Here is a 25342-nt window from a genome sequence, read left to right as displayed (position 1 = left end):
TTCATCACTCCACTTCATTCCCAACTCCCTAACTCAAACTTTTCAAATTTCTGGATCTCGGAACGCTGCGGGAGAACGAAGGTGATCTATTTTTTTTTATCATGATCATGTTTTACTACAACAAAAGTCAATTTTTCACTGGAGTTCTCCTTTAAGCTCAGTTTTAGCATTTTTGTATTTCCACCTGGGACTATGAACACTGAAAACAACTCTGAAAAAAATTAATTAATACGTTTTCTGGGAATCTGGGAATCATTTGCCTCTATGAGCTTTTAGGATCACAATAATGAAACCTGCATAGAACCACCCTGGCACCACCACTCACCTATCAACCCCCACCAAAACCCTGTCTACCAGATCAGTTGAAGATCTGCCAGAGAACCTCAGACAGTACACAGCAGGAGGAGTAATTGATGCTATCTCTTTCTAGCAAGTAGCTACAGTGCCATAAAAAATATATATATTTGCCCCCCTACATATTTATTTTATTTTTGCTTTTTTGTCATAGTGATATTTTTCCAATTATCAAACAAACTTTACTATAAGACAAAGATAACATAAGCAAATATAAAAAGCACTTTTTAAATGATAATTTCATTTATTAAATGAAAAAAAAAAATCCAAAAAAAATCTAGCCCTGTGTGAAAAACTATTTGCCCCATAAACCTAATAACTTGGCTGTGCACTCTTGGCGGCAACAACTGCAACATCCACAGCATCTCAATCAGACTTTGACTAGGCCATGCCAAAAATTATTATATATTTTTTTAAGCTATTCTGAGGTGAACTTGTTTGTGGGTTTTGGATCATTGTCCTGCTGCAGAACCCAAGTACGTCTGAGCTTGAGGTCATAAACAGATAGTCAGACATTTGCATTCAGGATTCTCTGGTAAACAGCAGAATTCCTGGTTTCATATACTACAGCAAGTTGTGCAAAGCAGCCGAGATCTTTACACGACCACCACCATGTTTTATGTTCAGTATGGTGGCTTTTTCTAATAATACGTGTTGTATTGTAATGGGACATACACCTTCAATAAAAATCCACTTTTGTCACGTCAGTCAAAAAAATGTTTACCTGAATTCAAGGGGATCACCAGCGTTTTTTTTTTTTTTTTTAAATGTGAGATGGGGCGTTGTGTTCTTTTTGGTCAGCAGTGTTTTTTGAGTAAGAATTCTCCCTGTAGTGTCAGGAGTATTGACTCTTATTGGTGTAGAGCAGTATATCCACCCAGATTGGAAATGGAACCCCAGTCTCGCACATGATGACATATGTACCCGATAGTCATCAGGTGAGCCTGCTGGACTGATGTGATGATGACAGTGGAGCGCAACCAAGTTCAGCAACCTACCTGCTGGTTATTGAGTTAACTTTAGGGCATCATGTGTCTTAAGAAAGGGGGAAGTAGTTGCTTGTGTCCTATCTTGTCAATACTTTTCAGCCCTGTTTTGAGTGTGCCTTGGAAAAATCTCAGTTTAAAGTAGCATGTAGCACTAACACCCCCCCCCCCCCCCGCAAGTTCTATATAATAGTTGTCGTAATTGGATTCTGCTTGCAGTTCAGAACCTTAAGCACCAGAGGCCGCCAGTTCTAAGGTAGAAAACTGCATATTCCTGATCAATAATTATTATTAAATCCATGGTTGATTGTATATTGTATTGTATTGTATTGTATTGTATTGTATTATACATCTCATCACAGTCTTAATGACATCATTTGTCTTTATAGCGTATAGTCTATTTGGGCACATTTGAAAGGACCAATCAAACCCACATGTAAATCATTAAAATCCATAAACAGCCCATGGAAACATTCTGCCCTTGACTGAAATAATGACACAAATTGATCTGGTCAAAAAGCGGATGGCAAGGTCAACCTGCTGAAAGTAACCATGCCATTACTGTGCCATACACGCAAACATATATAAAATTTCCATTAGACCAGAAATTACAAGATAAATTAAATAGATTTCCATGTCATTACAATATTGGATTTATCCCCAGTGTTACAGGTGCAGTGGACACTCTTAAATCCCTCCTATATGTGTCGTAAAGGTGCACTGCACTGAATTTGTCAAGTTTGTTCAATGCCAAGTTTCGCTTTGCAAAGCTTTTTGGAGAAACCCTTTTGGAGAACTGGCTTATTCTTTTTTCACATCACATTTGTTCATTCGTTATCTGCTAAAATTAATCGCTTTCAAGAAACTTGGAACAAGTCGTGAGACACAAAACTATTTCCTGTCCCATGACATGTGGAGTGTCAGGGTATGCAGCATATTTACCTTCAGATCAGCACAGAAACATCTGACTGGTTGGAGCTGACAAAAAGGCTACTGTCAAACAGATAATTACTGTTATTCACTGTTGAGCTGTGGTTAGTATAAAAAAAAGCATCTCTATAAAAAATAAGCATATCTATGAGTATGCGGACTTAACTTATACATGTAATTATACGTTTACTTCATGTAAACATGTTTACAAGCATTAGACTGTGGGTGGATAAACATCAGAGAACAAACACAAAATTATGCTGTAATTTATGCTTTATTCATTGAATTACATTTTAATACATTTTCACATGTGGGCTCATTCAGTTTTAAACCATTAGAACACAATGTGAAGTCCTGGGTTTTTTGAATGAAGCAAGCTTTACTGCAAGTAATTTAGGCAGATAACTTAGTTAACAGTATAATTAGGACAAAGTATAAAAATAAAGTTCATCCTACTGAACCACTGTAATCTGAAATAACTGATGAATCCTGCTTGGTGAAATCTCTATCTATGTGGTTTAGTGAAATGTTATGCTCCTCATTGTTTGCAGTCATGAATACGGTGATCATATTTCCATACTTCCAAGAGAGGACACACAATTAGCATACATTTTTAAACCTTAATTTACTTTAATTTAAAGCTACATTTCAGGTTATTTAATAGGCTGGTGTCAATAAATACAGGAAACATTAAGGGGGTTCTAAAAGATTTGATGAATGGGTAGTATACATTAATATACTAACTAGTAATACATTTAACCAAAGAGTGTATGTTGTCAAATCGTCTCCATTCATTTCAATGCAATTGTCTCATACAGAAATAAATAAAAATAAATAAATAAATAAAAAACATGATTTCTTACAAATCAACAGCAAACAGTACACAAACAGAATAGTCTCAGCTGCTATTAAACTATGCGCTATTTCAGTAGACACTTTTCAGTCTTGCTGGTGTGTCTGACAGGTTATAACTGTGTGTAATTTATTTGATTTATATTTGAGACTCTGAGGCTTTTTCTTTACCACCTTTCAGAATTTAGGTCATATATTACATACAGGGGTTGGACAATGAAACTGAAACACCTGTCATTTCAGTGTGGGAGGTTTCATGGCTAAATTGGAGCAGCCTGGGGGCCAATCTTCATTAATTGCACATTGCACCAGTAAGAGCAGAGTGTGAAGGTTCAATTAGCAGGGTAAGAGCACAGTTTTACTCAAAATATTGCAATGCACACAACATTATGGGTGACATACCAGAGTTCAAAAGAGGACAAATTGTTGGTGCACGTCTTGCTGGAGCATCTGTGACCAAGACAGCAAGTCTTTGTGATGCATCAAGAGCCACGGTATCCAGGGTAATGTCAGCATACCACCGTGAAGGACCAACCACATCCAACAGGATTAACTGTGGACGCTGTAAGAGGAAGCTGTCTGAAAAGGATGTTCGGGTGCTAACCCGGATTGTATCCAAAAAACATAAAACCACGGCTGATCAAATCACGCAGAATTCAATGTGCACCTCAACTCTCCTGTTTCCACCAGAACTGTCCGTCTCCACAATAAATTATTGTACTCTAAAACCAGGTGTTTCAGTTTCATTGTCCAACCCCTGTGTTTCTCTGTATTAAAAGTAGTATTTCCAAATACGTTTCCTTCAAGGCGATATATTATTAAATCACATGCATGTAGTTAAACTGTATGTACACTCAATGACACAACAGGTAACACACCAGTGTTGAAAGAAGTTGTTGGAATGGAATAAGGCTTAATATATCTAAATATAATGAGAATTGAGGGGGAAGCATTCCTCTTTAGCATTCCTTTTCAGTCAGAGTATTCCGAATATGATATCAGGCTGAAACAAAATAATAAAACAAGGCAAAAATCATAAAATTCATACATACAAATACAAAAAAATACAGAATTCAGTTCTGCCAATGTTAGCTACTCCTAACACAAGAAACATTCTAATCTCAGAAATTCTAAAACCATTTCATTTTGAATAGTTCAGTTACAGAAAAAAGATTACAGTTTCATTTCCTGCAAAATCAGGTCAGAGTGTATCAAATACTTTGTCACTTCAATTTACTTAACTCTTATCATTCCACTATACAGAGACAAATGCAATTTTCGTATTGTACCATTGTCTTTTTAAATCAAGTTTCAGCTGTGCAAGACTGATAAAGACTTCTAAAGCAGATCCATGCAGAACGATGCACTATGTACAGCTGCCTGTGTATAATAATACAAATGAACCTGATCTATTTTAGCAGCTTGTGAAAAACATACAACAAGCATTTACTCTCTCAGATAAAAATATGCAAATCACAGTATTTAGCCATCTGTAATGTAGTGATATATAAAATCTGCTCATGTGAATGTGGGTTCTACCTTCTGAATGAACTGCTGCCCCAGGTATTGGGATGCTGACTTGGGCACCTTCTCCTGTTCCCCAGCTTTACAGCGCAGGTAGCCATAAAGATTAGCAGCCTGCAGGCAAATACCTGCTACCACCAGAGCCTAAAGAACGACATGAACAGAATACAGAAAGCTGTGGATCTGGGGATTGTATGTGTGTGTGTGAGGTGGAAGAGTGATGGTTGTGCGTGTTGTGTGTAGACTTCTGATAATCCTTTTAAAATAGTCATAATCGTGCCCTGTAGTACACATAAGTTCTAGACCTGATATATTTTGTCTATATTTTGTAATTTTTTCTCCTGAATGTTTCTGCATCTTTTGAATAATGTAATTCAGAAGTAATAACAAAAATCATTAATGGGTTGAAATATGAACATGGCTGGGTATTGTTGTAGAAAAGAAAATGAAAGGTGGGTCAACACCCACCTCTCGTCCGGGGTACAACTCCCCTGCGTGTTCGTTTGATAGAGAGAGTCAGACAGGTGGAGTGAAGTTGAAAGCAAACCAAATATTTATTACAAAGCACTGAATATTCAGGAGAACCCACACATGAAAGACCGTCTAACAGCCGTCCCAGCATAAGTTCTGACCCCCCTCTGATCTGACTCCATGTTTATACCCCAAATGACGTGAAACCTGCTGATGAGGCGTTGCTAAAATCATCTCATGTTAGCGTGCGTAATTTCACGTGTTAGTGCTCAAGTTTGACAGGTCTGACCGGACCACTAATGTTTGGCCTTGACTGTATCCAGCCGGACAGTGTGGCATTGTTTCAGGAATTGACTGGGTCCAGTCAGACAGTGTGATACTGTTTTCAGTAATTAGACAGTGCCGCCCTCCCTATGTGCGCGCGTCCTCCCGCTTTGGTAGGTGAAGAACTTTGCACGCACAGAGAGAAAGGCTGCACTGTTCGTCTCGAAGTCTCTTTTGTATCAATTTTGTTCGTACAGAGTGCACTAGCTGATGATTGATGGTCGTTAGTCAGAAACATGCAGTTGAGCAAAATGCTTCAAGCATGAGCTACACGCATCACACAATGAATTCCATATATTATATGTTACTGTGTTAGTAGCGCGTGGTTAGTCCGCCATATAATAGGTCCTATGTGTTAGTAAACGCCTTATGTATTGTGTGGGTTAATTTGTCATAATAGAATCTGTGTTAGTCACATGCCTGATCAAACAATGTTTTACTATCTATGTAAAGTATATATTGTGATTATTGGTTAATCTTTTATATAATTGCGTGTAAAATACACTGTGAGTAAAAATGATCAAATATAAGGTGAGTATTGGTTAATGCATATAAAATACAAGGTTTCACACAATGATTATGTAATTATAGATACTAAGATAAGTAATCATAACTGAAAGATATTTGTCAATACACTTAAGGTAAAATAAACAGTTACTCTTCAATTCCCGCTTTTGACGTATGAACCAGATACGTCAGTATCATTTTAAAATTTTCTATACTGGTACGATACCTTGAATTCGATACCGATACCCAAAGATACTTTTGTTAGATTTCAGTTTTTAAGTTCTTTTTAAGAAATATCAGCATTGGATTAAATCATATTTATTTTAATGGTGTCAATCACCATTAAAAATGAATTAAAATCATGATTCATTTTTTTATGCTAGAATTATAAAGTGCAGTACACACAAAAAACAGTAGGGGCAGTAAAGGCACTTAACTGCATCACAATAGAGGAAAGCTGTGAAAACTACTCGCACCTTATCCTTACACTGATACTTACAGTTGTGTTCAGAATTACATTTACATTTTTTTTTATCTTGTTCAAAATCAGATCGAATAAAGACTTGTATAATAGAGAAATGCAACTTAAAATAAAAAATATAGATATTTTTTTCTTATATTCCAACAAATGTACTTTTTGTCACACCTTAGTCACATACAACATTCGTTTCTTGCAGTGATCAACGGCCATCTTAGCCTATTCCTCATCGACAAAGGCCTCCAGTTATTTGACAATCTTGGGCTTCCGTGTTGCACCTGCCTGCTTCAAGTCCCACCAGAGATTTTCTATGGGATTTAAGTCGGGCGATTGCGATGACCACTCCAGAATCTTCCAGCCTTTCTTCTCCAATCAAGTCATGATAGAATTGGAGGTATGCTTGGGATCAGTGGCCTGTTGGAAAGTCCAACATCTCTCAAGCTTCTTTTTTTTTTACTGACTGCATGAAATTTCCATGCACTCTTCAACTCTTCTTATGCTGTGGAGTCAGGAGAGATGTGCACCTGGAAGTTCTGGTACAGAAGCCTTCATTTCGCAGTGTGCGTCTTATTGTCTGGGCTGAAACCTGAATACCTCCCTCTGATGAGTCCTTTCAATGCCTGATTAAAAACACATGATTGAATAATTTTGTCACAAAAAGGACAGTGGTATATTTGAAAAAGTATTGTTGTAACTTAAGTTGCACTTTTCTGTTATACAAGTCCTTGCTAAACTTGCTAAACCTTTACTGCAGTGGGAGTTAAATAATTTGGAACAAAACTGTATGCAGCACCTTCCTTGACACCCAAGGACTGGAAACAGTGGACTACATCAGGCACTCAGGAATTGACCCAGGACAGAGTGCCAATCCATCTGGACAAGGGTATTTTTTTGTTTACTTCTTAATTGCATATCGTCGCTGTCCCATGAAACAAACTCCATTTTTGACGATTTTTAGTTTACTACATAATTTGAACAGACAAACTGTCCCTTACACTGTGCTAAAGTTTCTTGATGAATGCACCTATAGAAACTCTTCAAAATGACCTGGAATAAACTCATTTTACATTGACTTCCATTGAAAGTTTTTTCTCTCTGTAAAGTTGCTGTTTTGTAAAGTTAGTGTTTTTCATGGGACAGCGACGATATGCATTCATTCTTTTGATGTTTTCAATAATAATCTACCACAATACAGCTACACTTTGCTTTTCTTTCTAATACTAGAAGATTTGTTAAACCTGTACATGAGTGTCAGAGTGTCAGGACGTTACCAGCCATTTAATCTTGAAGGAGAAGAGAGTTGTGAAGAAGAACGCCGTCCAAATCAGGGGACAGATGATCAAACCCAACCAGAAAATCTGTGCTTCTGCTTCCGTCCCACTACCATCACGAATCTACACACACACACACACACACAATTGAAGTATGCTTTCATAACCCTCAATGACATAATTTTGCATGGAACCAACGTACTGTATTTTTTCGCACTATAAGGAACACAGAAAATCCTTTCATTTTCCCAAAAATCGACAGTGCGCCTTTAAATCCAGCGCACCTTATATACTATAGTCATATGAAAAAGTTTGGCCACCCCAATTAATCTTAATCATTTTTAGTCTAAATATTTTGGTGTTTGCAACAGCCATTTCAGTTTGATATATCTAATAACTGATGGACACAGTAATATTTCAGGATTGAAATGAGGTTTATTGTACTAACAGAAAATGTGCAATATGCATTAAACCAAAATGTGGTGCATCGGTCAACAATACAGCGCACTTTGCACAAGGAGAAGCTGTATGGGAGAGTGATGCGAAAGAAGCCGTTTCTGCAAGCACGCCACAAACAGAGTCGCCTGAGGTGTGCTTTTGCATTTTCTCCCATTTTCTCTCTTTGGCATTACTCTCCCATACGTATTGTTGACCGATGCACAGTGACACCATCTGCAGCAAGATGGTGCTGCAGCTCTTTGGAGGTGGTCTGTGGATTGTTCTTGACTGTTCTCACCATTCTTCTTCTCTGCCTTTCTGATATTTTTCTTGGCCTGCCACTTCTGGGCTTAACAAGAACTGTCCCTGTGATCTTCCATTTCCTTACTTTGTTCCTCACAGTGGAAACTGACAGGTTAAATCTCTGAGACCACTTTTTGTATCCTTCCCCTGAACAACTATGTTGAACAATCTTTGTTTTTAGATCATTTGAGAGTTGTTTTGAGGAGCCCATGATGCCATGGTGCCCATACTTTTGCACCCGTCAAATTTTGGTTTAATGCATATTGCACATTTTCTGCATATTACTGTGTCCATCAGTTATTAGATATATCAAAATGAAATGGCTGTTGCAAACACCCAAATATTTAGAACCTAAAATGACTAAGACTAAAAGGAGTGCCCAACTTTTTCATCCAAATTTATCCACTGTATAAATTTTGTAAGAAGCAGTAAAGCCACTCCACTGAAGTACAGCTTTATACAGGAGTTTCAGTGATGTTTATCAATCACCGAGACTGGACCAGTATTAGCCGCTAACTACAGTGCTAGCTCTTTCGTTGTTCAGAGGTGAGTATATCGGACGGTAGTCTGCATGTTTATCTTGTTAAAACAAGCTCTGTGGAACAAAATCTGTAAATCTAAGCTTACTGTAAATACGGTTTTCAGGAGAGAAATCTGTGTAAATTAACATCCAGCACTCTTTTGATTTTGAATACAATGTGTTTACTTAGACATGGCAACACACTTGTTCGTTACTATTGTGCCTTTTAATCCAGTGCGCCTTATGTATGAATTTTGTAAGAAGCAGTAAAGCCACTCCGTTGAAGTACAGAGTTATACAGGAGTTTCTTTAGCACTGAGGCTGAAGCAGTATTAGCATTAGCCGCTAACTGCAGTGCTAGCTCTTTTGTTGCTCAGGGGTGAGTATTATGGATCTGTAGTCAGCGCGATTAACGTGTTAAAATAAGCTACGTGGAATGAACTGATAGCTAATATCACCCTGACTTACTGGAACATTCAGTTTTCCTTAGAGTAGAGCTGTCGGGCGGCATTTACTAGCGCTAAGCACTGCTAACTGTGCTAAAATACTGGGAACTCTAAGCTTACTAAGCTAACTGTAAATAAACGGAAGCTTTTTACTCACCCAAATAAACAAGTAAAAAGGTTTTCAAAAGAGAAATCTGAGTAGATTAACATCCAGTGCTCATTTGACTATAAAAGAAAATATATTTTTTTAAAGAATTACAGTTTTGTTTAGTTAGATATGACGACTCCCTTGTCCCTTACTATTGTGTCTTATAATCCAGTGCGCCTTATATATGAAAACGTTTATCGATAGTGTGCCTTATAATATGGTGTTCTCTTGTAGTCTGTAAAATACTGTAGAAAATACTGTGCCAATTTAATGGATCATATATTCTAAATAAAACAACATGAATAATGTGGAGAATATAATTTCTTAATTGATTTAATATTTAAGGCTAAAAATAGCCTTAAATACCCAAATAGGCAAAAGGGCAATAAAATATTAGTAATAGCCTATATGAATAAGACATAAATATTCCACATTAAATAAACGTATGAATAAGTACACTGAGAGCACATGAAATGTTAATGTCTCCCTCTGCTGTAGAGACTCAGTTACGACTCTTTTCAGCCTCTGTCTGTTATCAGCAGAACAAAGAACAAATAATACAAATAAAATGTATAATTATTATGATTATTATTAATGTTAATATTATTCTCTCCTTTTATGACCTTGATGTATTCTTTGCAACATGAGATGGTGCATTGTCATGCATTCTGGTCCCTTCAGGGACCCTAAAGGGGCTACCAGCTCTCTCCCCATGATTCCGGCCCAAAACATGACTCCGCCCCCTCCTTGCTGATGTCGCAGCCTTGACCTGGTGACCATCTACCAACCATCCACTAGTCCATCCATCTGGACCAGGGTTGCATGGCATTCATCAGTAAACAAGACTGTTTCAGCAGCAGAGAGATCCTATTTCTTTCCCATATTGCTTGAAACCTGTGGCCTGCTTAATAATATGAACAGTGCATTTTAAGTTTTCATTAAAAAAATAAAAATTACTGTTATCATTGGAAGGTTTGTTCAATAAAATTGTATTTATACGTAAACGGTTATTACTTAGAAATTATACTGACTGTCATTTGCATTGACCATTGGCAAATCAAAGAAAAATATCACTTGCATAATCTTTTGGAATACAATGTGAAGATTGAGATTGACACAAGATCATTTTCTGATGTTTCTCTCCTTTACCTTCTTTGCCTCAAAAACCCAGTGGCTCCGCCCATCTTCATCAATCTGGTTCCACCAGCGTAGACCAACCAGCAGCCTGCCAGTCACGTTCTGAACACCAATCACAAGAAGACGACGGGTCACACAAGTTAGAGAAAAATAGCATTGTGGGGTCAACTTTGTAGCGAATGATTTAATAGACCACTGCATTCGTTTCATAATTTTTGTTTATGCCCATATTTGGGGTTTTGTATCTAAGATGCATTTGTATATGGCCGGAATGAATAAGCTTTTCAAAAACTAGCCTCCATCAAATTCTGTGGTAAAATATTTTCAGAACTCTATATTTTATTCTAAGTTTTATTTATTTCCCTCCTGAACATCACTGGATCCTCTGAATTATGAGGAATGTATTATCTATTTTTTGCTCACTGAATTCTTATTCAAGTCTGAAAATTCTTATAATTCCAACCATTGCTCATCATCTGTTTGTCAAATATCTCACGCTTTCATTTTTACCTTCACAGACCAGAAGTCACATGACAGCAAACAGATCACGGTCACAAAGCTCACAACGAAACTCCGGCTGAACCAATCACAGCACAGATAGATAATGATGGCACTAACGCGGAAAAACAGGTGGAAGAATGTGGCGAGAGGATGCCTGCAGAAAAAGCAAAAACAGAAAGGAGACAGACACACAAAAATGAGACGACTCTTCAAAATAAAAGCACAGTGAAAGGCTCTTTAGACTAAACCCACTCAATAACTACTTCTGGTTCCCTACATTATAATCAGTAATCAGAATCAGTTCCTTTATTTTATTATCAGTAAATTATCAGGTTCTTTGAAAAGATCATGTGAAACCAGTCTGTCAAAAGAGTCTCAAGGGAACCAAAAGTGGTTGTTCTTTGACGTTACACCATTTGTGAAGAGGTTACACAGAGGTTAAAAGACACTGAAATAGAAGTGCAGTATATGCAGTATCAATTTTAATATGTATTCAATACTTTTATAAATATTTTATTATACCTTTTCATAGAACAACGCTGAAGAAACGATAATGATTTGATTTATGATTTATACAGGTATCAATGTGTGCATGTGAGGCCTTTCAGGGACAGATTTGTTCACATTACACACATTACTTACATTTGTAAATGTGAACGGTCAGGATAGACACATCTGATCTGAGCAAAAAATCTGATTTAAGCAATGAGTAAACTGAAGCTTTTTTTCTTGGTTAGTCTCACTGATTTAGTGTTTTTTAAGGCTACACAGTTGTTTAGCCTCAAGCCTTTAAGTTCTCTTGACATTATTCATGTGGTAATGCTCTTACTTTCACTTTTAAACATATCCCTAGTTCTAGTGTCGTTTTGATACAATTTAATTACACTAAATGATTCAGATTGTCTCAAGCATGAGTGGCGGCAACCAGGTGAAGAGTACAAAGTGGCGGTGTGTCGTAGTTTGGGGTTGCATGAGTGCTGTTGACAGTATTACAAAATGATAACGAGCCCAGACACGCCTGCAAGATGAAACGTGTCTTGCGGAAGAAACTGAAAGTAAAGGACCCAAATCTATTGAGCATCTGTGGGGCATCCTCACATAGAAAGTGGCTCCATTAATTTCAACATGAAGGAGTGGGAAAAAAATTCTGTTGCAACCTCTGAGACTCATTATTTTAAAATCATTCAAACTATGAAGATTGTTTTTTTGTATTTTAGATTCTCAAAGTAGCACTTTCTGAGATAGAGAGAGTTTTACCCATCTTGGTTGGATTTTCTTAGTCAGCTTTATGAAGTAGAGTCACCTGGAATTCAGGCTTTCAGTTAGCAGCTGTGCTGAACTTATCAAGAGTTAAATACTTGAATTTCTTTTCTCTTAATTTGTTTAAAAGCATCTCTGTAAAGTTGTGAAGAGGTAAAGTTGCTATACAGCTTGTCGTTTTTTTTTTATATACTCATACTTATAGATAAATCCCAGCTTTCCATTCATACATGCAAATTTGTGGTGGCACAAAAGGCAGCACTCCAGACAAGAAAGCAGAATAAGGGCTAAAATATATATATATATATTTATATTTTTCCTAAAGAAATTGCTCTTGTTTGAATAAATTACAGAGAGAAAACAGCACTACAGTCTTGCATCAGTGCAAAACAATAAAACAGTGTTGGAAGAATTAAGGTGAATAGACAGGCTGTACAGGGATGCGGTTTATATAATAAAGACTTTACTGTATTCATCACACCTTAACTAGACAATTCATTCAATGTTTAAATAACTTCCTCCTACCAATTACATGAAGTCACATGTCTAGACTACATGCCTGGTGAGAACCGTGGGAAAAATTAGCCTAAAAGAGGGTGGAATCAAACTGGCCACTCCCAAAGTGTACACTTGCAGTTTTGTTTACTGCTGTGGGCAGTTAGATGGGGGTTTCTGTTTCTTATTTCTCAAATGTGCAAAATTACATTGTGAAACCTCACAATAATCACCCTTTACTGAATATTACTGAATTATATTATACTAACTATACAGCTCTGGAAAAAAAATAAAGAGACCACTTAAAAATGACGAGTTTCTTTGATTTTACCAAATTGAAAACCTCTGGAATATAATCAAGAGGAAGATGGATGATCACAAGCCATCAATCCAAACAGAACTGCTTGAATTTCTGCACCAGGAGTAAAGCAGCATAAAGTTATTCAAAAGCAGTGTGCAAGACTGGTGGGGGAGAACATGATGCCAAGATGCATGAAAAAAAGAACTGTGATTAAAAACCAGGGTTATTCCACCAAATATTGGAAATTGATTTCTGAACTCTTTCTGAAAACTTTAATGAATATGAACTTTTAGCCATTTCTTGTTTTTCTTAAATAAATGCTCTAAATGAAGATATTTCTAAACAAGGGAATTTGGGAGAAATTATGTCCAGTTGTTTAAAGAATTAAACAACAAATGTTCATTTTACTCAAATATATACCTATAAATAACAAAATCAGAGAAACTGATTCAGAAAGTGATGTGGACTCTTATTTATTTTTTCAGACCTGTATGTATACCACTGTTTAATATACACAGTCTTAGCCGTACGCGTTGGCACCCCAGAAATGTTTCCAGAAAATGAAGTAATTTTCCAAGACAATTATTGCAATTACATGTTTTGTAGGTAGGTAACAGGTACTGGCAAAATTAAAATCCCAGCTGAAACCAGATAAAAAGGAGAGAAGTTGACTCAGTCTTTGCACTGTGTGTCTGTGCGCGTCACACTAGTCTGAAAAACAGAAAGAAAAAAAAAAACACTCATCATGCCACCTCATCCTCAATCCCACAACTCATCCCAAAAGTACTGTATGAAGCAACACCATCATTCCACAGAATATAGTTCACACAGTTCCACTCCACTACAGCTCAATGCTGAGGGTCTTTATACCCCTATAGCCTATTCCTGACACTAGACATGGTAGTAATAGTTTTTTTTATCGGCTCCTGAGAGTCCTATTCTATTGGTAATTCTTCTCTCCATGGACGAGACAAGCTGATAGTGTGTGTGTGTGTGTGTGTGTGTGTGTGTGTGTGTCTGTGTGTGTATTTACACATCTGTGCCAGCAATGGGTGAAATGTAAAGTAGTAGTACAGTAGTAAAAACATCCCACATTTCCGTTCCTCTAACCACTGACAGTTTCTAGTAAGTGTCGACTCTTATCATTTCAGGAAACACGTGAACCAGTTCAGAAGGTCCTGAAACAAACTTCCTCTGTGACAGTAAGCCTAATGGAATGCAGCATGCTGACATCATTTTAAAGGCATTGGGAAATGGAGGAAAGCCTATCTAATAAAGCTTATCTTTCTGACTCACTTTTGAGCAAAACATTAATTTCTCAATTACATAACATGCATAAGATAATGCATGACCATCAGAACCAATCAGGTCCAGCAGTCAGAAAGACTATATTAAAATTCAGTTTTTGTTCTGTTATTATTCTGTTTTATTTAACTCTGCTAATAAAACAAAAGATGGTTTCAGAATGACTTTTTTTTTTTTTTTTACATTTTTGCCTTTTTTTTGTCCTTATTATTATTATTATTATTATTTAAAGTTATTTACCATAAATCATTAGTACATTAGATTCATAAAGGCTGAATGATAAAAACTGAATTAAACTTAGCCTCCATGCATTTTTTTTGTGACCAAAAATGAAATCATGATGAGACTGATGGTGAAGGAAACATTAAAAAAAAAAAAAAAAAAAAAGGCTACGTTTACATTACAAACCGTGTTGCTTAAATCAGATTTTTTGCTCAGATCAGATATTTTTTTTCTTGACTGTTCACATTCACAAATATAAGTGAGCTGTACCTGTATATAATGTGAACAAATCTGTCCCTGAAACGCCTTACATGAGCACATTGATACATCATGTAAAAACATCGCCTTCTTCACCAACAACAAAACAACGTCATATTTGAGAGACGACTCGCAGCTTTATAAAGGGAAATGGATGAGTTTGTTAGCAGCTCATATATGGAGCATTTTTGCTGGAGTGGAGAAACAGCAAACAGCTGGTCTGAAGTTCATGCTCAGGTTGAGGAGGAGAAAACAGGCGTTTGCTTTTGCTGTTTTTGCAGCTATAGCTGCACCAAGAGATGTGTGAATACGAGAGAGAAGCACGTAGCGCTAATGCTAATGCATAAAAGCTAAAAGATACATAAATTCAGATAAGGCCGTTCACATTTATTTCACATGTCCACGGATCAGATACGTATCCGATTTAGGACCACATATGAAAGTGACTTAAATCTGATTTGAGAAAATCTGATTTTGCATGTTCACACAGCCATGAAAAAATCAGACCTGATCCACATGAGCAAAAAATCTGATTTGAGTCACTTCAGCCTGTTAATGTGAACGTAGCCAAAATATAAACATAATTATTTTATTTTTAAGAACAATCTCCACTTCACACTCCACCATGGATTCTTATAGTCAAATACCAGTTTGAGACAACTGTAAGAGTACAAATTTATTTGTGAATAAAAGTCTTATCAACACTTTGTCAGGGCAATCTGCACAACTGTTCATAGAGACGTTTTTTGTTCTGGTTCAAAGATACCGTATTTTTTTGCACTATAAAGGCAAACTGGACTATAAGGCGCACTATACTTAATTCAATTTTCTAGTCTATTTTCATGCACAAGGCGCACCAGATTTTAAGGCACATTATGAGACACTAATGAGGAACAGGGGTATTGTCAAGTTTTCCTTCTAATTCAGCAGGTCTTACCGCTGGGTGTAAAGCTTAGCTAAGTAAACAAACTGTAATTCTTTAAAAACAATAATTTTAGAGTCAAACGAGTGCTGGATGTTAATCTACACAGATTTCTCTCCTGAAAACTGTTAAATTGGGTCAATAAAGTGCTTCCATTTATTTACAGTAAGTATAAATTTGCAGATTTCCATTGAGGCTGGGGGTGTTAGCATTAGCAGCTAACCACTAGTGCCATCTGCAGCAGAACAAGGATTTAAAACACACAAACAATGTTCATGCTGAAAGTCCACCAATGTGGCTGAATTAAAACAATATTGCAAAGAAGGGTGGAACAAAATTCCTCCACAGAAATGTGAAAAACTCATTACCAGTTGTCAGTAAAGCTTGACTGCAGTTGTTGCCTCGAAGGATGGTAGAAGAGGGATGGATTAGAGGGTACACACTTTTTCACACAGGGCTAGATTGCTTTGGATATTTTTTTTCCTTTAATAAATAACATTATAATTTAAAAAGTGTTAGATTTCAAATTTTAAGGTTGGTTTTTGAGTGATGCTGAGTGTTCAGTGTGTCTACTGGTGTTGATGGTGTTGAATAATGAGAGATGAGATTAACCGTATTCTGGTGGAGCGACTCCGGTCCTCCTCTCCTCCATAATCCAGAGACACATCCACAATTTCTCCATCCTGTTCACACACAATTACAAACACACCCATAAACACACATATACACACACACATACAGCTAAACTACACATCCTCCATACACACACACACACACACACACATACAGCTAAACTACACATCCTCCATACACACACACACACATACAGCTAAACTACACATCCTCCATACACACACACACACACACACACACACACACACATACAGCTAAACTACACATCCTCCATATACACACACACACATACAGCTAAACTACACATCCTCCATACACACACATACAGCTAAACTACACATCCTCCATATACACACACACACATACAGCTAAACTACACATCCTCCATACACACACATACAGCTAAACTACACATCCTCCATATATACACACACATACAGATAAACTACACATCCTCCATACACACACACACACACACACACACATACAGCTAAACTACACATCCTCCATATACACACACACACATACAGCTAAACTACACATCCTCCATACACACACATACAGCTAAACTACACATCCTCCATATATACACACACATACAGATAAACTACACATCCTCCATACGCACACATACAGACAAACTACACATCCTCCATACACACACACACACACACACACATACAGCTAAACTACACATCCTCCATACACACACATACAGCTAAACTACATATCCTCCATACACACACACACACACACACACATATACAGCTAAACTACACATCCTCCATACACACATACACACATACAGCTAAACTACACATCCTCCATATATACACACACATACAGACAAACTACACATCCTCCATATATACACACACGCGCACACACACACCGCTTGCACACATCTCACCTCACCCATTTCTGCACACAGTCTGTCCGCGCTGCGGGTAAATCTGCTGTCTCACCATAAAACAGCTAAACACAGCTGAACCAGCCTCAGCTCAAATCTTACTGCGCTGCTTTTACACACAGGGCGGTAACAACAGCACAGCACAGCCAGCAGTTCACAGCCAGAGCAACACATTATAAACACGCACTAGCGCATCTAAAAAATAAATAGAAAATCATACAGCACTTCATGCTTCTCTCTGCTGACAGCTTTTATGAAGATGCGGATTTCCTTTTCCAGCAGGACTTGGCACCCTGCCCACACTGACTATAATTTTCTCATTTTTCTGAGACTGAGTTTTTTTTTTTTTGGCTGTAAGTTATAATCATTAACAATAAAATAAATAAATACTTAAAATAGATCACTCTTTGTGTTCAATACGTCTATATAATATGTGAGTTTCACATTTTAAACTGAATTATTGAAATAATGTAACTTTTCAATGATATTGACATTTTTTGAGATGCATTAATATACTCATACTTGCAGATAGTCATGTCAAGAAAACTGAAGTTAAATCTTTACAAATAAAATGTTAAGAATTTCAATCACAGAAAAAATAAAACATATCTACATAATTATCCATTCAAATAGAAAAACTATTGTATATAGATTTTTTTATTAGATTAACTTTAACTCAATATTGGAAAATGATAAACATTATTTTGCATTGTTTTTCATAAGCTGTGAAATGCAACATAATATATTAAGTTTTAAAAATCCCTAAATAAGAAAATAATTAAGTAAATAATTCGAAAAATCTTTTAGCTTAAAGGAGAAATCCGGTGTGACATAAACTTGGGTTTTAGTAAAACATGATAACAAGTAAAAACTTTTTATTGAATAGCCCACCTTTATTCACCTCCAGCATTCTGATAAACAGCACTTTTAGCCAATGCTCCCAGCAGGCTTACAATGCTAGTGATGGGGGCATAGTGTTGCTCATGCAAAGAAATCACTTTTTTACACCATTAAAAACCCCAAGTAGCTTATTGCTAGAATTTCCACAAACAGTACCTTCTGGTAGTTCTCCAAGCATCGCTAGCTTAAAATTAAGTCACAACAATTGGACTGACGAGTATGCCGCAATCAAAGCTAAAGGCGGTCCAACAAAATCTTAGATAAAATCTTGTATAACCTTTTACTTTTGGCCAGTCAGTGTATATAGGGAATAGAATGCACTGTTGAGCTTTCGAACAGCACAACAAAATGACTGATATCTGTAACACCTTCACATATACAGCTCTGGGAAAAAAAAGCCCATTTACAAAATTATGAGTTTATTTGATTTTACCAAAACCTCTGGAATATAATCAAGAGGATGATGGATGATCACAAGCCATTAAACCAAGCTGAACTGCTTGAATTTCTGCACCAGGAGTGGCATAAAGTTATTCAAAAGCAGTGTGTAAGACTGGTGGAGGAGAACATGCCAAGATGCATGAAAACCAGGGTTATTCCTAAATATTGGTTTCTAAATGATTAAAGCTTTATGAATATGAATTTGTTTTCTTTGCATTGTTTGAGGTTTTTATTTGGGATTTGGGAGAAATGCTATCTGTAGTTTATAGAATAACTCATATTACTCAAACATATACCTATAAATAGCAACATCAGAGAAGCTGATTCAGAAACTAAAGTGCTTTCTTATTTTTTTACAGAGCTTTTTTTTTATCCTCATGGTATTTCGTTCATCCAGAAGCACAAGTGAAAACTTGCTGGAATGCAACTCTTAACATTTCTGGAAAATAAGCTGTTTGGCAGGTTGCTTGACCCCTGGTCTAAGATCACACTGACCACTTATCTAATTTTAAATGTCCCTCAAATTACCTGGCATCCTACAAGTCCATATCATCTATAAATAAACCAGTGTCATCATCACCCCAACCACTCCACTCAACTACTTAGAGAAGAAATTTGAAGCAGAGCTGCAGTTTAGCGTGTGAAAGCAGTCGGTTAATCATACAGTGAATGCAGGACAAATGAATAAACATCTTTATAAAATACAAAGTGTGTCAAAAGTTGTAGGACACCCTTTAATTCCAGACGAAAATATATGGCTGCTTTCAAGAATGCGGCCATGTTCCGGACACAGACTAAAAAATAGGCTCCCTCATACAACATTTGCTGGGGTGTTCAGAAATACATTTTTTCTCTTTTGTTTCCTTTCTCTTAAATTTCTGAAATTAAAGGGTGTCCTGTGAGGTTTGACTAATTGTAGTATGTAATATAAAAATCACGCAAAAAATACAATATATGGAAGCATAAAGCAGAACAGCTAAATTATCAATAAGGAAGTAATAATCCTCATGTAACCTGATCATTTGAGGCCTGTATGGGTAACTGAGAACTACTAAGTTTTGTCTGTGTGATTTCTGTATAAATTGGTCATTAAATGTGTTCTGATCTTCAACGGTGGTCGTCGGAGTCAGCAACCATGCGCCCCCCAGTGGATTAATTTACACTGAGGATATATATATATTTGTAATGTGTCACAGCGTCCGGAATCATTACTACATCTTTGCTGTTTGTGAGAAATCAAACCGTGTAAAAACCGGGTAAAAATTGGTGGAGTTGTGAATATCATAGTGTAAATATCCTCAGTATAAATTAATGCACTGGGGGGCGCATGGTTGCCGACTCCGACGACCACCTTTCGACTCGCCCAGTACTCCGAGCTGCAGAGATCCACCCAGTAATCTGATTGTTTATCAAACCCCGTAATTTGATTGGTCCAGATAAAGCTTTCCTATTGGTCCATCAATCAGGCGTCAAAACAAGGTCAAAATTCCCAACTGCAGCTAGAGCTTCACACACGCAGCAGAGAAGGTGAATGAGAGGATTTTTACCTCCACACTGAAAACCACCCTCTGTCACATTTACAACCTCACAAATTCCATGTGATTTTTGGTCTGACCCAGCTTAAGCCATTTGAGCAGTATTGATTCACACATTCACAAGATTGGATTTACAAATTAAAATATATATATTTATATATATTCAAAATATTTTTTCACATTTGTACATTTGAATTATTATTAATATTACTTTCTGTTTCAAGTTTGCACATTCCAGTTAATTTGTGGGTTTTGATTTACATGCATGTAGTTGTTTAAACGCAGTTACAAGTTTCAGTACATTTGTGACTTTTGTTTTACAAACTCAAAATCTTTATGATCCTTTTTTGACTCCATACTTCTGGGTCTCTTGCTAAAGTGTTCCATTTAGTTAAATTCTTATAGAATAGTTGGCGCTGACACTGATGCACCCTGAGCCTGCAGGACAGCTTGAATTTGTTTTTAACTTGTTTGGGGCTGCTTATACACCATCAGGACCATGCTGCTTTGCAACCTTTCATCAATGGATTGTAAACTTCTTGATTATTTTGTGTACTGTCGACATAGAAACATCAAGATCTCTGCAGATGAACTTCTAAACTTAAGATTACAATAGTTGTTATTTTTTTCCGCAAATGTGGTTCTCAGGTTTTCAGACAGTTCTCTTCTTCTCTTTCTGTTCTTCATGCTTAGTGTGCCACAGACAGACAAAGAGTGCAAAGATTGAGTCTACTTTTCTTCTTTTTATCTGGTTTTAGGTGTGATTTTTATATTGCCCAGACCTGTTCCTCGCCACAGGTAAGTTTAAACAAGCATCACATACTCACACTTTTGAAAAGGTGCCAATAATTTTGTGTTTTTGTGTAAATAAATATGTATAATTAGCCTTTTTGTGTGTTCTTGTGTTGTTTCAATACAAGCAAAGGAAATAAACATAAAACAAATATTAATTACAATTTTCTGGTAAAAATCCAGGGATGCCAACACTTTTGGCCATGGTTGTATGTCTATGGGTAAATGTCTAAATTTGGAACTAGAAGTGGAATCTAATAAAGCTGACATATCCTGATGTTAAACAGCTAAAATGTGATTGCTAGGATACGGTCGCCAGAGATGTATTTGGAACGGGTGCAGAAATCAAATCATTTTTGTGCAGATGAGTCACAAATCACAACCAGGAAGGTGTGAATCATAACCCAGTTGTGTACGCTAGCTGCACTGTTGCATTCTGTATCCACCCAAACAATGAAGGCTTCCCGTTTTGAGATGTGGTTCCTGTCAGTGTTCCTTTCCTATGGTTATAGGATTTTTTTTTTTCTTCGATCATTGTCATCTTCAACTTGCTTATCATGAACCATGAGTTCTGTTAAATTGCTTTACAGAAAAGTTTGGACACCCCTAATCATTTTCATGATTTTGCTTTAGAAATCATTGGTTGTTCGGATCAGCAATTTAAGTTAAATATATCATATAGCAGATGAACACAGTGGTATTTAAGAAGTGAAATTAAGTTTATAGGATTTACAGAAAATGTGCAATAATTCCCCAAACAAAATTAGGCTGGTGCATAAATTTGTGCACCCTTTTCGTTTTATTGATTTGAACATCTTCAGCACTAATTACTGGAACACAAACTAATTGGAAATTAGTTTGGTAAGCTCATTGACCCTTGACCTACATAAACAGGTGAATCATATTATGAGAAAGGGGTAGGGAGTCAACATGGGAGCCTCAAAACAAAACTCTCAAATGACCTGAAAACAAAGATTGTTCAACATCATAATTTAGTGGAAGGATACAAAAAGCTCAATAATCTCAGAGATTTCAGCTGATCAGTTTCCACTGTGAGGAACAGAGTGAGGGAATGGAAGAACCACAGGCACAGTTCTAGTTAAGACCTGAAGTGTCAGAACAAGAAAAATCTCAGATAATCAGAGGAGAAGGATGGTGAGAACGGTCATAGTCAACACACAGACCTCCAGAGCTCCCAACACCTACATCACCATCTTGCTGCAGATGGAGTCACTGTGCATCATTCAGCTATTCAGTGCACTTTACACAAGGAGAGGCTGTATAGGAGAGAAATGCAGAAGAAGCCTTTTCTGAGCCACAAACAAAGTCGCTTGAGGTATGCTAAAGCTAAAACACATTTGGACAAGCCAGCTTCATTGTGTGGACTGATGAATCTAACATTGAGTTATTTGGACGGTGGTTATTTATGCATGGAGAAAAAAAACACAGCATTCCAACACAAACACTTTATTGCTCCCCACAGTAAAATGTGGTGGTGGTTCATCGTGCTGTGGGGCTGTGTGATCAGTGCAGGTTCTGGGAATCTTGTTAAAGTTGAGGGTCTCATGGATTCCAGTCAATATCAGCAGATTCTTGAGAACAATGATCAACGTTGCTCCGGGGCTCCAACAAGACAACGACCCTAAACACTAAACACTGCTCAACATCTACTGAAGCATTCATGCAGAGGAACAAATACAACATTTTGGAATGATCATCTTAGTCTTCAGACCTGAATATTATTGTAAATCTGTGGTGTGATTTAAAGCCGGCTGTTCATGATCAGAAACCGTCAAACTTCCAGACTGAACTGGAGATGTTTTGTAAAGAAGAATGATCCAAAATAACTTGAAACAGAAGCTATAGGAAGCATTTAGAGGCTGTTATTTCTGCAAAAGAAGGATCTACTAAATATTGATGTAATTTTTTTGTCAGGATGCCCAAATTTATGCACCTGTCTTAATTTGTTTAAATATTTATTGCACACTTTCTGTTAATCCTATAAACTTCATTTCCCTTCTCAAATATCACTGTGTTTGTTTGCTAAATTATATATTTCGCTGGACTGGGTGTTGCAGTAAAAATCCAGTCAATAGAACCGAATACGAATCAAGTTTCATCCACTTACTAACAAATCTGGTTTAGAATGAGACAGAAGAACAGTAACAGGTCAGGCATCATAATGGTTTAGGCTGATTTTTGTCTTTAAAGAACATTTCAAAGAATTGTATGTTTCTAGCTTTGTGGATCAGTATGAGGAAAGCCTGTACTGGTTTGCAGAGTTTGTAAATGACCTGCACAACCCTGATCTCACGCTAATCCGTCACTTTTAGGATTAACTGGAATGGCAACTATAAGACATCAGGGCCTGATTTAACCAGGGTTCTTGTTGCTGATAAGAATTGGAACAATGAAGAAGGAAAAAACACTCACTCACCATTTAGGCTGCATACATAAGAATTTTTCCTCTGCCTATAAACAATCTGAGCAGTGAGCACACACATGCACACTCTAGTGAACAGACATATGGGGCACAAGATCCTCTCAGTTCCGGGTCTCAAACCACTGACCTTGCAGTTGCAAGGCCTCTTCTCTAACCTTCAGTCCACAGCTGCTCAGACTATTATCAAAAACCCTAAACCCAGAAAAGACTGCTGTGGAATGTTAAAAGCCTGCACATCTGCCGCCCACTAACCAGCCTCACTGAACCATCTCAGGATTTATCATGACGTATACCTGACATAACACTTCTTATCAAATTACCCTCTATTACTACACCATGATATTTGGCCTGTCGTTGTATCTAGAGTACTGTAAAAAAAAAAGTATTTGCCCCCTACAGATTTCTGTTGTTTTTGCTTTTCCATCATGCTTACAATTTTCAGATGAACACATTTTAATATCAAAGATAACCCTGGGCAGCAACAACTGCAATCAAGTTTGTGTAATATCTGGCAGTGAACTTTCACAGCGATGTGGAGGAATTTTGGTCAACTCTTCTTTACAGCAAAGCAGCCACAGAGCATCACACTACCACCATTATGTTTTACATTCAGTTTGATAGTCTTTTTCTGAAATATGTGTTATGTTATGTAATGTAACGAGACATGTGTACACACCTTCCAAAAGTGCTATTTTGCCTCTTCAGTCCATAGAATATTTTCCCTTGGGTCCTGAGTATCTTTAAGATGTTTGGTAAATGTAAGATGAGTAGTTGTGTTCTTTTTGGTCAGCAGTTTTTTATTTATCTTGGAATTCACCCATGGAGACCATTGTCACCCAGTCTCTTTCTTATTATTCAATCATTAACACAGACCTTAACTGAGGCGAGTGAGAGCGTGAAAGCTGCAGTTCTTTAAATGTTGTTCTGGGTTCTTTTGGGACCTCCTGGATGAGTTGTTCATGCCCTTTTAGAGTAATTTCGGTCAGCCTGCCACTCCTGGGAATGTTCACCAGTGTTCCATGTTTTCTCTATTTGTGATTATTAGCTCTTACTGTGGTTCACTGGAGTCCAAAAGGCTTAAAAAATACTTTGTTACTTTTTCCAGATTGGTAGATGTCAACTACTTTGTTTTCTCATTTGTTCTTGAATTTATTCAGATCACAGTATAATGTGTTGCATTTTGAGAGCCTTTATCCTGCTTTATTTAGTTTGACAGGTTCTATTTAACTGATTTATTGATTCTACAGGTCTGGCAGTAATCAGGTCTGGTTGTGGTTAGTGAAGTTGAATTCAGCTTTACAAAAAATGTGGTTAATTACATAGAGCCAAGTTGGTTTGGATAGCTTTTTTTTTTTTTTTTTTTTCCGTCTGATAGCATTTGGTAATCTAAAAAATGTAAGTATAAAAAAAAAGCCCAAACAAGAAAGGGTGGAAAATACTTTTTACATACATAGATATGTATTATATTTACTGTCTAAATTAGCCAACTATCAAAGTACATTTAAAAAATAAAGCCAATAAAAAATCAATGCAACAGTGTGCAACAGACTTTCTGAGTTGTGTCAACTTCTTGTAGAATTACATTGATCAAAAAAAATTTATTTATATAAATCTGACACATATAATGAGCACAACACTACATTACAGAACAATTTCATTTTTTTTGTGTAGCCTAGCATTATCTAAAATTAAATTATTATTCTTGTTGATTTGCTCTTAAAATATATTATCTCAA

The 25342-nt window shown here is 36.8% G+C and overlaps 1 protein-coding gene across 3 annotated transcripts; it reads right to left on the bottom strand.

Moving 5' to 3' along the window:
• Window positions 1-2525: 2525 nt before the first annotated feature.
• LOC103045411 (Golgi apparatus membrane protein TVP23 homolog A) lies at window positions 2526-17655 on the bottom strand. Of its 3 annotated transcripts, none has more exons than XM_022674900.2 (7): window positions 17497-17643; window positions 16566-16636; window positions 11200-11344; window positions 10702-10791; window positions 7698-7820; window positions 4662-4790; window positions 2526-4125 (listed from the first exon to the last, which is right to left on the bottom strand). In XM_022674900.2, exons 1-7 carry the CDS (start codon window positions 17503-17505, stop codon window positions 4099-4101), a joined length of 594 nt encoding a protein of 197 aa, XP_022530621.2. In that variant the 5' UTR covers window positions 17506-17643; the 3' UTR covers window positions 2526-4098. The 3 variants fall into 3 exon arrangements, with proteins under 3 accessions (XP_022530621.2, XP_022530622.1, XP_049326118.1); XM_022674901.2 differs by lacking the exon at window positions 17497-17643 and adding an exon at window positions 13842-13957; XM_049470161.1 differs by lacking the exons at window positions 2526-4125; window positions 4662-4790 and adding an exon at window positions 6769-7046 and having other exon boundaries at window positions 17497-17655.
• Between the last annotated feature and the right edge of the window lie 7687 nt (window positions 17656-25342).

The sequence above is a fragment of the Astyanax mexicanus genome, chromosome 21, assembly GCF_023375975.1.
Source record: "Astyanax mexicanus isolate ESR-SI-001 chromosome 21, AstMex3_surface, whole genome shotgun sequence".
Taxonomy (NCBI): Eukaryota; Metazoa; Chordata; class Actinopteri; order Characiformes; family Acestrorhamphidae; genus Astyanax; species Astyanax mexicanus.
The sequence above is the reverse complement of the archived record's forward strand: the minus strand, read 5'-3'. Positions and strand labels throughout refer to the sequence as shown.

Coding starts and splice junctions, on each gene's coding strand:
- LOC103045411 (XM_022674900.2), bottom strand. Junction 10,792..11,199: donor GTGACTTCTGGTCTGTGAAG/GTAAAAATGAAA, acceptor ATTGGTGTTCAG/AACGTGACTGGCAGGCTGCT. Junction 4,126..4,661: donor GGCAGCAGTTCATTCAGAAG/GTAGAACCCACA, acceptor ATTTTGTTTCAG/CCTGATATCATATTCGGAAT.